General features: G+C 38.9%; 1 protein-coding gene and 1 pseudogene across 2 annotated transcripts; both read left to right on the top strand.

Moving 5' to 3' along the window:
• Positions 1-141: 141 nt before the first annotated feature.
• Positions 142-1,671, top strand: LOC106413564 (annotated as a pseudogene).
• A 4,949-nt stretch (positions 1,672-6,620) lies between these two features.
• On the top strand, positions 6,621-10,498 carry LOC106412427 (protein SRG1-like). Of its 2 annotated transcripts, none has more exons than XM_022707845.2 (4): positions 6,621-6,844; positions 8,122-8,369; positions 8,446-8,773; positions 10,027-10,498. In XM_022707845.2, the coding sequence occupies exons 1-4, from the start codon at positions 6,644-6,646 to the stop codon at positions 10,270-10,272; spliced, it is 1,023 nt and encodes a 340-aa protein (XP_022563566.1). In that variant the 5' UTR covers positions 6,621-6,643; the 3' UTR covers positions 10,273-10,498. The 2 variants fall into 2 exon arrangements, with proteins under 2 accessions (XP_022563566.1, XP_013708802.1); XM_013853348.3 differs by having other exon boundaries at positions 6,621-6,889.
• Positions 10,499-17,037: the final 6,539 nt, after the last annotated feature.

Raw genomic sequence — 17,037 nt, 5'->3', positions numbered from 1 at the left:
CTGTCTTTCTAAAAGTGACACGTCCACCACAAAACTTATCTCTTCTGGTAGTTTTGCGGTGTAATCTTCAAAAATCTAGGGTTTGTTCATAACTTTTACCGGCGGAGAAGTTGAATTTCCAGAAATTTCTGTAAAATCAAGATGTCGTACGCTATGGATAAAGCGTTGATGGCTCTATCGTTGGAAGAGGAAGATGAACCGTTCGATATGCCTGATCTTCCATAGTACAAATCGTGTGAAAGAAACTCCCGAAGTATTATCGGAAGGATTCTTAATCCAGACTGCCAGAAGATGTCAGGTTTGATTCGCGAGATGCCAAGAACGTGGCAGAAGCAAGGGAAAGTTAGAGGAATAGCTTTGTCCAAGGAACGGTTCCAGTTTGTTTTTGATCATGAACATGATCTGCTGGAGGTTCTAGAAAAAGGTGTTCATACCTTCAACGACTGGACTTTAGCGATTGATCGATGGGTGGAGAAGCCTCCTGAGGATTACTTACAGTTCATCCCTTTATGGGTTCAAATCAGAAATCTCCCTGTCAATTATTATACGAAGGAAGCTATTACCGCTCTTGGCGAGAAGATAGGTGCAGTCAAGGTGGTTGCTTTTGATCCTGACAAGCCACAAGTGCAAGACTATGTAAGGATCCAAGTACGATTCGATGTCTCCAGACCACTACGGAAATCAAAAGTTGTTAATCTTCCGGAGGGAGGCTCTGCAGTGGTTCTCTTTAACTATGAGAGAATAAGGAAGCGATGCTATGAATGTCAAAGATTGAACCACGAAAAAGATATTTGTCCACTTCTGAATAGGAATCGGGAGGCTGCTGCTCTGAGGAGTAAGCGGGTTATCATGGACAGTCACAGAAATGAAGTCATCTTGCATCAAGACGATCCTCTGTTTGGGGTTCTTTCTGAAGATCAAGTTGGAATTTGCAAGATGACAGGAAGAAGGAAAATAGCGCCAGAGGTTTTGGAAGAAATGAGAAGATATTTATTAATGGCAACAGAGGAAGATATGAAGATTAGAATTGACCGGGTCAGATCATCAGTAGCTGAAGCGGAGAAGGACCCTTTTCTGCAGAAGACAATGTTGCGCCTAGAAACTGCTCCGACCTTTACCAATCAAATTGACAGAGGAAAGGGTGTTGTCTATGATTTCGACCTTAATACTTCCGCTGAGCCAAGATTGGAAGACAAAGATTCTGCTGACAAACTGATGGCTTCTGCAATCAAAGCTAATATCGCAGGTAGCTTGGTTCATCGCTGGGAAGATTTGAGGGTATCAGATAGAAAGGCGGATCTTGGGAGTATTGTTCATCAGGCCTTCCTTCCTCATGAACCTTCCTCGTCAAGGGTGTCAGAGAGAGGTCATGATTCGACAGCAAGCTTACATGGGAACTCTACGGAATATGGTCCTGGATACTTTGTGTCCAAGCCATCCGGGGTTGTCCACAAAAGCTCTAAATCGAGGAGAAGACCTTACATCAAGAAAAGACGTGAACAACAAGGTCAGTCATCAGGAATTCTTCACCAGTTCTACGGTGAAAACGACGGAGCAGAGAAGCTCGGTTCTAAAAGAAAGGCGGAAGACGCTATTTTGAAGGGTGACAAAATGGCGCGACTCAAAGAATCAAGGGTGGTCCCAATGGAGGGACCGCCGAAGCCTCAATGAGCTTTATCTCCTGGAATTGTCAGGGCCTGGGGCGGCCTCAGGATCTAACAATTCAACGCCTTAGGGAAATGCGTCAAAAACTTTTCCCTGAGGTGCTACTGCTTATGGAAACTATGAATACTATGAATGTTTTGGTTGACCTTCAGGTCTGGTTGGGCTATGATCGTGTATATACGGTGGATCCTGTTGGACATGCTGGGGGTTTGGCTATTTTTTGGAAGAAATCTGTAAATATAAAGTTTCTGGATGTGCATAAGAACTTGGTTGATTGTATAATTCAGTTTGGCGACACCTCTTTTTTGCGTCTTGTATCTACGGGCCGACGCATTATAAAAGAAGGGTCGATCTCTGGGAAAGGCTCAGTAGAATAGGTGTGAATAGAAAGGAAAGCTGGTGCGTCTTTGGAGATTTTAATGATATTTTGCATAACGGAGAAAAGACGGGTGGTGTCTGGAGACAAGATGAGTCCTTCGCTCCTTTCAATCAAATGATTAATGCTTGCAAGCTAGAAGAGCTTCAGAGTCATGGAAACAGTTTTACTTGGAGCGGGTTAAGGAGTAACTCTTGGGTTCATACCAGACTAGACAGATGTTTTGGAAACAGGGCTTGGTTCAAGAAGTTCCCTTGCTCTAACCAGACGTTTTTAGATAAGCGTGGATCGGATCACAGGCCTGTTCTTATACATCTGATTGAAAGCCAAGAAAAGTACAGAGGTTGGTTCCGGTTTGATAGAAGATTCTTGGAGGTAGAAGGGGTTCATGATTGTGTGGCAAATGCCTGGGATTTTGCTACAAGTAACGGTTTGGGCTCAGTCTCAAAGGGTCTAAAAGCTTGCAGAAGATCTCTAAGCGGTCTAAAGAAGCATTCAAGCATGAATTCAGGCGATAGAATTCACCAAGCTGAAGCTGCTCTGGAGCATGAACAATCAGCTTTACAACAATCAACGGCTCGAATTCGATTGCTGAAAGAAGATCTGGTTAAGGCCCAGAGAGATGAAGAGACATACTGGTGGCAGAAGAGCAGAGACAAATGGCTTAGTCGAGGGGATCGTAACTCTCATTTTTTTCACATCTCTGTGAACGCTGCTCGTGCAAGGAATAACATTGACAAGCTTGTCAACGCCGAGGGAGAGGAGGTCTTCTCAGAGGCTGCTAAGGGTGAAGTTGCAGTAGACTTTTTCAGAAATCTCTTCAGGTCAACGAACCCTGCTCCATTTACTGACTGGTTCAACGATATGCAACCAAGAGTTTCTGAACAACTAAACATGGATCTGTTGAGACCTGTGACGAATTTGGAAATCAAAGAAGCGGTTTTTTCAATAAATCCGACGAAAGCTCCAGGCCCTGACGGTATGTCAGGCCTTTTCTTTCAGAAATTCTGGACTATCATTGAAGAGCAAGTGATAGCGGAGGTGCAGAAATTCTTTAACTTTGGTATTCTCCCAAAGGAATGGAATTACACACACTTGTGTCTGATCCCTAAGATTGCAGATCCAAAGACAGTTTCAGATTTAAGACCTATTAGTCTTTGTTCGGTGATCTACAAGATTGTTTCAAAGATTATGGTCAGAAGACTTCAGCCTTGGTTGCAGGTCTTGATCTCTCCAACGCAGTCTGCTTTTGTCTCCCAGAGACTGATGTCTGACAACATCACCATTGTGCACGAGTTAGTCCACTCGCTAGGGGCTTCAGGCTCGTTTGCTTCAGACTTTATGGTGGTAAAGACAGATATGTCAAAGGCTTTTGACAGAGTGGAATGGGGTTATTTGAGATCACTCCTGCTGGCGCTTGGATTCAATGAGAGATGGGTTAATTTGATCATGAAATGCGTCACCACAGTAACGTATTCAATACTGATTAATGACCAGCCTCATGGAATGATTACGCCTAAAAGGGGTCTTAGGCAGGGAGATCCCCTTTCCCCTTTTCTGTTTGTGCTGTGTACGGAAGGTTTAACTCATTTGCTGTCAAAGGCTGAAAGGGAGAACAGATTGTCAGGTCTGAGATTTGGGGAGCACGGTCCCTCTATTCATCATCTTCTTTTCGCTGATGATTGTTTATTCTCTTGCAAAGCTGATGAAGATCAGAGTAAGACTTTGATAGAAATACTACATCGCTATGGAGCAGTCACCGGTCAGTCGATCAACCCAATTAAATCTTCTATTATCTTCGGGAAAGACGTTCTTGAGGAGAACAAAACTAAAGTAAAGCAGAAATTGGGTATTGAATCAGAAGGTGGTGAGTCCAAGTACTTAGGACTTCCAGAATGCTTCAAAGGGTCAAAGATAAAGCTCTTTGCCTATCTTAAAGAGCGATTAGGTAGGAGGATCTCGGGCTGGCATGCTAGAACGCTCTCTCAAGGTGGAAAAGAGGTGTTGATAAAAGCAGTGGGATCAGCTTTACCTGTCTCTGCTATGTCGGTTTTCAAAATACCAAAGACGGTCATTTCTACTCTCTCGAATGCTCTAGCATCTTTCTGGTGGAGTAATGTTGAGCACAAAAGGAAAATCCACTGGTTGAGCTGGGAGAAAATGTGCTTACCAAAGGCTTTGGGGGGTATGGGTTTTAAAGATTTAGAGTCTTTTAACCAGGCTCTCTTGGCAAAACAAGCGTGGAGGATCTTACACTTTGATGACTGTCTGATGGCGAGAGTGCTTAAAGGTAAATACTTTGAAGGTTCTTCTTTCTTAAATGCGCAGTTAGGAAGAAGACCTTCATATGCTTGGCGTAGTATTCTTAATGGGAGAGAGCTACTGATGCAAGGGCTGAAGATATCAGTAGGTAATGGAACTAGCCTAAAGGTTTGGTCTGATCCTTGGATGGAGGATAAGGATGGTTTGTGTAGGCCTCCTCTGAGGAAACAAAGTTTTTTCGACGCGAACCTGCAAGTCTCTTCACTGATCAACACTCAAACAAGAAGATGGAGCCGCAGTCGTTTGCATGAGCTCTTTGTTCCTGCAGATATTAAAGTTCTTATGCGCAATCAACCGGTGGTCTCAGAGCCAGATTCCTCTTTTTGGAAGCATACTCCGAATGGAATCTACTCTGTCAAAACTGGATATGACCTTGCTTTTTGGAGAAACAACTCGGCTCTCCTTCACTTCCAGCAAGCTCAACCGTCTCTGCATCCCTTGACGGCTCAGGTATGGAATCTGAAGGCTCCTCCAAAGGTTAAGGTCTTCATATGGAAAGCTCTTTCTGGAGCTTTATCTGTCTTTGATTGCCTTAGTGCCCGAGGAATAAAATATGACACGGTATGCCAAACATGTGGAGAGGATGGTGAGTCTATTAACCATGTTTTGTTCTCCTGTACATTGGCAAGACAAGTGTGGGCAGTTTCAGGGTTTCCTTCGCCTCGGGGTGGGTTTGATGCTGCGTCTATTTATGCGAACATGGCCTTCCTTTTTAATTCCTTGCAAGTTGATGAAACAATGAGTGAAATGACGAAGGTTTTCCCGTGGATACTTTGGTATTTATGGAAAAACATGAATCATTTGCTATTTGAAGGTTTATTGTTCGACAGTGAGCAATTGGGAAACAAAGCTCGAGAGGAAACCCGTTTATGGTATGTAGCTCAGAATTTGGAAAGGAGGGCAGATGATCATAGGGATCCATCTATCCAAGCCCCAGTCACTTGGAAGTGCCCTCCGGTGGATTTCCTCAAGTGCAATATTGGTTTCAAATGGGAGAAGAAAAAGAAAATTGCAGGGGCGGCTTGGGTAGTGAGAGACTCATCAGGTACAGTTCTTCTCCATAGCAGACGGTCTTTTGGGGAAGTGGAATCGAAAAGTGAAGCCCAGTTTGTCAGTGTTGCTTGGGCTATTGAAAGCATGAAGAATCACAGATACTTAAAGGTACACTTTGCTTTTGAAGGAAGAATGCTAGTAAATGCCATCATCAGACCTAGCGAATGGCCTTCCTTCAAGTTCAAAGTGATGGAAATCAGATTATTACTAAGGAATTTTTTGGAATGGCGGGTGCTCTGTGAATCGTTTGAAGCTAACAGAGGAGCACGCCTTATAGCTACTAGTGCAGTTCAGGACTTCAGATTTCAATCCTACGTTGCAACTGGTGCACCTCGATGGTGCTCTCATGTTTTTTGATGTTTATATACCTCCTTTGGTTAATCTGTGTTGTACAAAAACTTGAAACATTTGTCGTATAAATGCAATATACTAGATGGCAAAAAAAAAAAAAATCTGGTTCAAAATATATTAGAAGTACAAAATTTAAATAAAATATTAGTATTTATTTACCTAAAAAGTTAAATGATATTTGTATCATAACAGTAAAAAAAGCAGTAAAGATGTAACAGTTTATTTATATACGTCGGCAAAAGATATAATAGATGTAAGAATTTATAAATAAATAAATTGCAATTATGCAACCCAAAAGTGAATATCTTTCTTGCCGCGTTGCAGTGTTCAGGACATTGGCTATGTGGCTCACCTTCACGCACCGCCCAGGAATTTTTCCATCATTTTAATTAATCCATTTGACTTTATAACATGTACGACTCTAAATGGTAATCACAATAAGAGGAGAAAATGATAAAGTGAGATGAATCAGTCTCCGATTTGAACTCTTGAGAGAAAAAACGTAGTTGAATAGATTCACCGGCTATAACCAGAATGTAAAACCATTGGTGAAATGATAGACACTAAAAAAAGTCAAAATTTTGAAATGACACTAAAAAAGTCAAAATTTATGTCTATAAAAGAAATTATTTGTGATATTATGACGTAGTCCTCCCATACCGTTTCCATGCAACCATAAAATTGCAAATAAAATATAAATTTATAGAGAATATAAATAAATAAGTGCTTGATTGGAGTGAACCGCTAGATACTTCCTTACGTAATCTTTATTGGTGAGTGTGACCACTCATTCCATATGCTATCGATAGAGTAGGCTTGTAGCTTTTATATACACATTTTATCTGTTAATTTCATCTAAGGAGAAACTAACCAGCCATGGAACCCAAAGGAGAAACGCAGTGGAGCTCTATTATAGTTCTTTCGGTTCAAGAGATGGTGAAGGAGAAGATAATCACTACCGTTCCTCCTAGGTATGTCCAATCTGGAGTCGTTGAAGATTCTGATCTATTAACCGAGATCCCAATCATCGACATGAAGCAGTTGTGTTCTTTTACCTCCATGGACTCTGACTCCGAGGTTCAGAAACTCAACTTGGCTTGCAACGAATTTGGATTTTTCCAGGCACAGTCTCCAACTTCTCTGTTTTACAAAATAATTAGACCTCAGGAGCTTAGTTTACTTTTGACTTTTTATTGATTTCTAAGGATCACCGACCAATAGAAAGTTATCATTTTAGATTTAGTATCTTTTAATTAAGGAAACAAAATAACTTGGTAAATTATATTATTTTTTTAAAATAAAAAATAAAAGATTAAATAAATAAAAATAACAATAGTTTTAAAAAAAATATTATTGTTAAAAAAATATTTATTTTTAAAATTTAGAGTTTAGTGTTTAAGATTTATAATTTAGAATTTAGAATTTATCCAAATGTTTAGTGTTTTTCCAAGAGTTTAGGGTTTACCTAAGAGTTTAGGGTTTACCCAAGGGTTTAGGATTTTTCCAAGGGTTTAGGGTTTATGATTAGAGTTTAGGGTTTAGTGTTTTGTTGACAACATATTTAGTGTTTTTCCAAGGGTTTAGGGATTACCCAAGGATTTAGGGTTTATCCAAGGGTTTAGGGTTTAGGATTTGAGTTTAGGGTTTAGTATTAGAGTTTAGGGTTTAGTATTAGAATTTAGGGTTTAGTGTTTTGTTGACAATTTTTTTTTTTTTTTGAATTCGTTTTTTATATATTATTTTTATTTATTTTTAAATTTTATTTTGAAAAAATAATATAATTTGCCAAATTATTTGGTTTTCTTAATTAAAAAATAATAAATCTAAAATAACAATTTTCTATTAGTTGGTGAATCTAAAGATTTAACCTTATGGGTGAACCCAAGATTAACTCTTTACTTTTATATGGAGCATAATACTTTCTGTCTCGACATATATTAATGTTTTAAAAATCGTTTTAGGCGGCACATAAACACTATCTAGGCACTTATTTGTTTAATTTGTTTAATAATTACTGAGGTAGTGGAAGTTTCTAAGAACAGAATTAAGAATACCTAGAAATTAAGGTTTGAAGTGGTTTATTAAAATCTCTTTAAGAAAATTCTTTTTATTAATCAAATCATAAATACAATTATTGGCAAAATAAATTTATTTATATGAAAATCAAATAACTTAAACTATTAAAATCTTGAAGATAATTTCAACTAATTAAAATAAATATCAAAATAAATAATTAAGATATTTCTCTACATCAGCTACCGTCTAATGATTTGGTGAACATTATTAGTTATTGTTATTTTTGGTGAACTTTGATATTTATTCGTTGTAGGTTATGTCTTTATGGTCATTTACAGCTTGTAAATCATGGAGTAGACCCAAGTTTCTTGGACATAACAAAGTGTGAGATTCAAGATTTCTTCAACCTTCCCATGGAAGAAAAGAAAAAGTTTTGGCAACAACCAAATGAGATGGAAGGTTTTGGACAAGCTTTTGTGGTTTCAGAAGATCAGAAACTAGACTGGGCAGATATGTTCTTCTTTATAGTGCAACCTGTTGAATTACGCAAGCCTCACTTGTTCCCCAAGCTACATCTTCCCTTTAGGTTTTGCAACACTCCCAACTCTCTCAACTAACTCCACAAAATCTCTTTGTTTACATTTTTGTTTTATGTTCTCTAGAGATACATTAGAGATGTATTCCGCTCAAGTGAAGAGTATAGCTAAGATCTTAATAGCGAAAATGGGGGAAGCCCTTCAGATAAAACCTGAGGAAACTGAAGATTTATTTGGTGATGATATGCTACAGAGTATGAGGATGAATTACTATCCTCCCTGTCCGGAGCCTCATCAGGTTATTGGTCTAACTCCTCATTCGGATGCGGTGGCCCTCACCATATTGTTGCAGGTGAATGAAGTTGAAGGTCTCCAAATCAAGAAAGATGGCAAGTGGGTTTCTATCAAACCGCTCCCAAATGCTTTCATTGTTAACGTTGGAGACATCTTAGAGGTAAGTCATATTACATGGAGATAGACAGAGCATATTGTATCAATATTATTATGTTGTAATCAACTAACACGAGTTCGCCCTAAAAGCTCCAAAGCTCTCAGACACGAGAATCTAGGTACGCTTGCAGCCGCCACATCTCGACATCGGTGAGCCTCTGGCCGCCGGCGTCGAGCCTTCTTCCATAGCTATGTTCGTCATCCGCTCCTCCTATTCTTCATATCCACCGGGTTCGTGAGTTCGCCGATCTGGTTCTCCGCCTTTGTCAACCTCTCTGCTCACGCCAGTGTATCTCTTCGGAGAAAGCTTGTTGTTGTGAGCCGAAGCTCTTGTCTGTCTCTTTACGGATCTAGTACTACTAGACCGAACATTTTCTGGGGGGTTCCCCAAACCGTTGAGTTTCTCGCCGGTTACAGTCGCTGTTCTTCATCAATGTCGCTTTCCTGCTACGTCTATCTATCTCGCGACGAATATCCATCCCGTTCTGGGGTCGACGCCTGTCATCCAAACGGAACTGCGCCTCACCAGCCAGATCCGTCACCATCTCCGCCGCCTGCTTCCCCTGTCCTCTCGCCGAAGCTTCCCTTCCTCCACCGTGCTTCCTCCGTCGTACTCGCAATATCCCGACAAGGTCATGTTTCTATTTCTCTTGGGCTGGGCCTTCATGTATTGAAATTGGGCTTTGTGAGTCCAGTGGTGTTTCACTGAAATCTTTACTGAAGCCGTTCTACATACATCTTATCTCTCTTGTGCGAAGGGTTTATCAGGATCATCTTCATCAACATTCACCTCTTTCTCTTTGGAGAAGAGAACCATTTTATCCACTATATCCTTTTTAAGGAGTGTTTCCCTTCCAAACGTTAAATGGAAGTGTCCACTCATATCTATAACCGTCTTGCTATCTTGCGTAGCGGTCTGTTCGGAGCCTGAAGATGCATCGGACTTTGTTTCGACGATATTCCGAGGTGCGGATTGGGTGTTACGTCACAATATAAGGTGACTAGTTCTCTGCTGTCCGACCATGTCGTGAAAGCTACATTGACGTATTCAAGCATCGTCTTGAGTTCGTTGTCATCTTCTTCTTTTGAAGACCTATCCATTTTATGTTATGCTGTTATAGTTTATCTTTTTAATCAAAGAGGATGGATAATTCTCTCTATCTTTTGTAGGCAAGCAAGTTAAAGTTAATGAAAGAAAATTGTGTTCAAAAAAAAAAAAAAAAAATCAACTAACACAATTTGGTCCGGGTAATGTAGATCATTACGAACGGAACATACAAAAGCATCGAGCATCGTGCAGTGGTGAACTCGGAGAAAGAAAGGTTGTCTATTGCGACATTTCATTATCCAGGACTGTATAAAGAAATTTCACCCTCGAAAAGCCTCGTTGAAAAGCAACAAAAGGGTGCCAATTTTAGAAGCCTGACAACTAAAGACTACTTGAAAGGCTTGTTCTCCAGTGAACTCTATGGAAAAACTTATTTAGATGCGATGAGAATCTAAGGGAAGTGATATCTTGTTTCCCAAAAATATGCCTTCTCCAGACTGGTCCATGTGTTTTGTTTTTGCATCTCTCTTTTGTCTCTGGTTTAAATCTGTTAAATTCAAAATAACACAGTGAGATTGCTTGAAGGTTTGATATAATAAGACTAATAGGTCCATAGCCTGTAGGGTCCAGGGACCGTAGGGTTGGTATCATAAGAGCATGTTTATCTCTAAGAAACCCATTTCTTAGGTTTTTATTTGTTTAAAAAAAAAAATTAAAAAGCAAACCAATCGCGGGCCGCCATGAGTCAGTGGGGCCCGCGAACAGTGTAAGAAACTCACTAAAATCGGTTCTTAATTAGTAGTTTTTGTAACCGATCCTTAAGGGTTTTGTGGGGATCCACACACTGAGAACCTCACTAAGGATCCCGGATAAACATGCTCTAAGACCATAGCTTGTGTGTCTTCGTTTCTTAGCGTGAGTGTTCCTTAATGTACTTATGTAAGATTAGGGGTTGTCACATGCTACGTGTGGAATTAAACATCATTTATTTGCACAAAAGATCAAATAAAGGGTGCGATTGTAATCACCAAAGCCCTTTTACGGGTGAAGGGGTTACAAGAAGAAACATGGAGCTAGAAAGTCCCAAAATGCAAGAAGCCCAAAGAACTCCCGCAGCTCAGAGACTAGGAACTGCCTCCTCCTCAAGAAAAAGAAACCCACCTAGAGCAGCTTCAATGAAGGCAGCGCAACCAAAACCTCCTGCAAAACGAGCTACTACAGGAAAAGTTACAGGTGCAGCTAGAACTCGAGGCAACTCCAGCCCACTCCAAGGAGTTCGTACTACAAAGCAGAGAGCAACCAGAGGGAGACCCCCAGCAAGAAAACGTCTCTGTGTTGAGAGGACTTCACAAGCTAAAGATTTACCTTTAAATAAGGATACCGGTGCACCATCAATGGTGAATGTAGCAGGCACAAACAGAGGTAGGGTGGATTTTCACGGTCCACCAGACCGAATTCTTTAGCGGTTTTGAGTTGGAACTGTCAAGGATTAGGAGGTGACTTGACAGTTCCCAGAGTCCGAGAGCTAAGAAGTGTTCATGCTCCAGACATAATATATTTCATGGAAACAAAGAATCAAGATGCTTTTGTACTTTCTAATGTTCAAACGATTGAGTATAAGCATCATTTCTTAATCTCACCTTATGGCCTCAGTGGAGGTCTTGCTCTGTTTTGGAGAAATGAAATAAACCTTACTGTTCTAAGTTCCTCACCCAACTTCATTGATACAAAGGTGGAGTACAAGTCAAATGAGTTCTACCTAACCTTCATCTATGGCATCCCTCAACAGGAGCATAGAGGAGAGTTTTGGGAGGAACTCTCGATCTTAGGACAGGGAAGAGATTCAGCATGGGCCTTAACCGGGGATTTTAACGACATCCTAAATAACTCTGAGAAAGATGGAGGCCCATCAAGATGTGAAGGTTCCTTTATACCTTTGAGAAGCTTTGTCTCAACAAATGGGTTGTGGGATGTGAAGCATACAGGGAATGAGCTTTCGTGGAGAGGTCGCCGCCACACCCACGACATCAAGTCACGCCTGGACAGAACTCTTGCTAATCTGGCTTGGGCGGAGATGTTCCCTGCTAGCTGCTGCAGTTACCTCCGTTTTGAGGGTTCAGATCATCGTCCTTTATTAACCTATCTGGATACTCAGAAGGTAAAAAGCGGAAACCATTCCGCTATGACAGAAGGCTAAATGAAAATGAAGAAGCTCACAAAGTCATAGAAGAAGCCTGGAAATAGGGTGCAGATGAGAGAGTGGAAGATAAGATATCGAGATGTCGACAAGAGATCATCAAGTGGTCTAAGATTCAAAAAGAAATCCGAGCAAGGGCAGTGATACAGACCCAGCAGGATTTGGAAAACGAATTAACAGCAGCAGTGCCCAATTCCAACAGAATCTTGCTGATAACGGAGGCGCTCAGCAATGCTTACAAAGAAGAAGAACTTTTCTGGCGACAGAGGAGCAGGATTTTATGGCTGCAAGGTGGAGATAGAAACAGTGCGTTCTTTCATGCGGTCACAAAAGTTAGAAAGGCAAGGAACTGCATTACAGCTATTGAGAATGCAGAAGGAGTACCGGTGTACGAAGAAGAAGAGGTGGAAATTTTTTTTGAGAGCTTCTATCAAAAATTGTTCTCCTCCAATGGTGGTTTCGACTTCAGAACGGTGGAAGAGACCATCTCAGACAGAATTACAGAGGAGATGAACGATAATCTTTACAGCATCCCAGATATGGAAGAGGTTTGGGAAGCTCTCTTCTCTATCAATGGAGACAAAGCACCGAGAGCAGATGGGTTCTCTGCTAGTTTCTACCAATCCTTTTGGAGTCTGTTGGGACAAGACATTTACCGGGAAATCCGGAGCTTTTTCATCACGGGTTCTATGATCACTCAGATCAATGAAACTCATGTGTGTTTGATTCCGAAGACTGAGGCGCCAAAATCAGCATGGGAGTTTAGGCCGATAGCACTTTGCAACGTGAGGTACAAGATAATAGCTAAGCTGCTCACTCATCGTCTACAAAAAGTTCTTCCGATGTTGATCTCCAAGCACCAAACGGCTTTCGTTCCAGGCAGGGCCATCCAAGATAACATGCTAATCACACATGAGACTCTCCATTGCCTGAAGACTTCAGGAGCAGTAAAGAGATGTTCCATGGTCATTAAAACCGACATGAGCAAGGCGTACGATCGCATTGAGTGGGGGTTCTTGAAGAAATTTCTAACTAAGCTAGGCTTTAGAGACATCTGGATCCTTTGGATCATGGAATGTGTCACTACGGTGACATACTCTTTCCTCATAAATGGCGCCCCACAAGGCAAGGCAGTACCTTCAAGAGGACTTCGACAGGGAGATCCACTCTCCTCCTATCTCTTCATATTATGTACCGAGGTGCTATCTGGGTTGTGTAAAAACGCTCAAGAGAATGGCAAGCTCCTAGGTCTTCAGGTGGCTCAGAGAAGTCCACATGTGAACCACCTACTCTTCGCTGACGATACCATGCTGTTCTGCAAAACAAACGAGCGAAATTTCAGAGCCTTGGGTGAGATCTTGAGAAGGTACGAACTAAGCTCAGGCCAATGCATCAATCAAAATAAGTCTACCATTACTTTCTCATCAAAAACTCCAGAAGTCATCAAGGACAGGGTTAAGACTACTTTGGGTATAACTCTCGAAGGGGGCATGGGGAAATATTTAGGACTTCCAGAATCTTTTGGGAGATGCAAGAAAGATGTGTTTACTGGTATGGTTGATAAAATTAGACAGCGCGCTCAGTCATGGACAACAAGGTTCCTCTCGGGAGCTGGAAAGCATGTGATGCTCCAGTCTGTGTTAACGGCACTCCCCACCTTTTCGATGTCTAGCTTCAAAATCCCAATCTCTCTGTGTAAGAGAATTCAGTCTATCATGACTCGGTTTTGGTGGGACAGCTCACCAGATACTCGGAAGATAGTGTGGGTAGCCTGGAGTACAATGGCTCAACCAAAACGATTGGGAGGGCTGGGGTTCAAAAAAATAGAAGAGTATAATGATTCACTTCTAGCAAAGCTCGGCTGGAGGATTATGCATAACCCGGACTCTCTGTTGACACAAGTTTTGAAAGGAAAATATTTTCCTGATTGCTCTTTCTTGGAGAGTGGAGCAAAAGCAGGAGCATCTCACGGGTGGACAAGTGTGCTTGCTGGAAAAGCAGTGCTGGAAAAGGGTTTGGGTTTCCTTGTGGGAAATGGTGGCAGTATCAGCGTATGGTCAGACAAATGCCTCTCTCCTCCTGGGCCAGAAGCACCAATAGGACCGCCAACTCAATCCAACCAGTATTTATTAAAGGCTGATTTGCTAGACCAGCAAACTAACGAGTGGGATGTGGAGAAAATTCGTCTTCACTTACCTCAGTATGAGGAGAAAATCAGACTTATCATTCCAAGTTCTATAAATCCAAGCGATCGACAAGTATGGCTACCTGATCCATCAAGACTCTATTCAGCAAAGTCAGGTTACAAAGCAATCTTCGAGAAAGAACAGGGGGTCTAACCTGATCAGTTTGATTGGATGAAGTCGGTCTGGAAGTTACAGGTACCACCAAAGATTTAACATTTTTTGTGGAAAGTGTTGAACAATGCGATCCCGGTAGGATCCATGCTCGCAATTAGGGGTATACAGTCAGAACTTAACTGCAAAAGATGTGGAGGGTTGGAATCCATTCAACATTTATTTTCCTCATGTCCTTTTGCAGTACAGTTCTGGTCTAAAGCTCCACTAACTAGCTCCATAGAAGAATCCTCTCTTTTGATATATTTCAGAGTTTGGGTCTCTTCACATGTGTATAAAGCAGCCCTTCCTCCGCTAGGAATAATCTCTTCTCCGCTAGTTCCTTGGCTATTGTGAAATCTCTGGACTGCAAGAAATAAGTTGGTCTTTGAGGAGAAGATTTTTCCAATGGAGGATATTCTCTCAAAGGCAGTTGTATAAGCGCGAGCTTGGGAGGATGCAAATTTAGGGAAAAAGCAGAGTCAAAGGAAGTTTTCCCCAGTAAGCCATGTAAGACTTTCCTCTTTCTCTTGTTGGATCGATGGAGCTTGGCAGGAAAGCAATAAAGCAGGAGGAATGGGCTGGTTAATCAAGAATGAAGAATGAGCTGTTCTTTGTCGAGGATCCTCAAATAGGTCTCATGTTGGATCAGCGCTCATTGCAGAAGCCTTGGCTATGCGAGATGCCCTTAAGCAGGCCAAGGACTTACATATTCCATGCCTACACATTTACTCGGACTCACAGGTCCTCATCTCTACCTTTTGTGAAGAGCGGGACTTGAACGAGATTGCAGGTATCCTTAGTGATATAAGGAACCTTGACACTCTCTTCTGTCCGTTATCCTACTCTTTTATTCCTCGTTTAGAAAACTCTCAGGCGGACTCATTGGCAAGAGCAAGCCTAGCTCGGTTATCTTTGTAATTTGACTTTTAATATAATGAAGGGAAGTAGTATTTGACAAAAAAAAAAAGGTGCGATTGTATGGTATTTATTAGAGCATCTCCAAAAACCCTCTTATAATTTCAAATATAAGGTTTTATGCATTCCAAAAGCAACCTTAAAACCTTAAATTTAAAGGTTTTGTACAGTAAAACCTTAAATATAAGGTTTCATGTACAAAACCTTACATTTAAGGTTCCTTACTTTTTAGTCTTTTTAATTTTGTAATTTTCAAATAATGTTATTAACTTTCTTGTTTAATCATTTTAGTCATTTTCAATACAAAAAAAAATTATTAACACTACGACAAATATTATATAAAAATAGTATTACATCAAACAAATACAAAAAACTGAATACTTGATACAAAATAAAAAAGTTCATTTATCATTTCAAAATGCTTTAATTAATATATTGGTGATCATTATGGAAGTTTTCATTATACTGAATAATTATGTAACTTATTTAAATCTAATGAATTAGTTTGTATGTTTTTACTTGGAATATTTTAATATAATACTAGATTTTGATCCACGCAACCGCGCAGATGTTTGTTTTCACTTTTCTATACATAAATTATTGTTTTAGAACATAAGTGTATATATTTTTAACGTTAACTGTATACTTAAAAATTTATATAACAATTTCAAATACAATAATTTTATAATTTACATGTTATAATTAATCAATTGTTTAAAACCGTATGTATTTGTCAATTCTTATTATATTTTTATTTTATTGTATTTGCATTTAGTTATTAAGGAAATTAATATATTTATGAGAAAACATATATGAAAATTATATTGTATTTAATTTATGCTAAATTCTGACCCGTCTTTCAAAGCTGAATTTCTTTTTACCAATATTTCTTATGCTTATTCATTTTATATAATATATTATTGGTTTAAGATGTGTTAATTTTTAGACATGTATTATATAGTTTGCTAATTTTAAGTTGTTCTATCATCATATTATATTTTTAAAAAATAAAATTTATAAATTTATCAATTGAATATACATTTATCATATTTATTTAAGTATAATAATTGTATTTTAAAATCATCATGACTATAAAGTAGATAAAGTATGATATAATTTATTTATTTTTCATTTTATAAATGATAACTTAAAATATAGTTTGCTAATGTTAACCTATTTTACCAACGTATTAGATTTTATTTTTGAACATAAATATTTTATACTTACGAAAATAAAATTTAAAAATTTTTAATTTTAATACAATTTTATTATATTTACCTCAATATAATATTTTTCTTTTAATATGATTGATTATGATTATATAATAGATAAAATATTATAGAATATTTTATTTTCATTTTATAAACGATAACTAAATATATTAATGTATAATAATATTTCAAACTAATTTCGAAATTAGTATAAATATTTAAATATAATTTCAAAAATGAAGATCTTGTAAAAATCTTTTAAAACAGATTTGTTAAAAATTTAAATTAAAATGAAAAGATATCAAAAGATATTATGATTGAAGTATTTTAAAAATTCTATGTATTATTAGTCTTTATAAAATACATTTAATAAGATTTCTAAGTGATGGTCCAAATTAAAAAATTACACATGAAAGAAGTCATGACTTCTATTTTAATATATAAGATTTTATTTATTAGTTTTGTTTATAATACTTTTGATGTATACTTTATAGTTACTATAACAGATTTACGCTTTTAGTTAAGTTTTGTTAAACATAAGGACTGTTATGTAAAATA

Source organism: Brassica napus, chromosome C8 (assembly GCF_020379485.1).
Source record: "Brassica napus cultivar Da-Ae chromosome C8, Da-Ae, whole genome shotgun sequence".
NCBI classification, from domain to species: Eukaryota; Viridiplantae; Streptophyta; class Magnoliopsida; order Brassicales; family Brassicaceae; genus Brassica; species Brassica napus.
The sequence above is the reverse complement of the archived record's forward strand: the minus strand, read 5'-3'. Positions and strand labels throughout refer to the sequence as shown.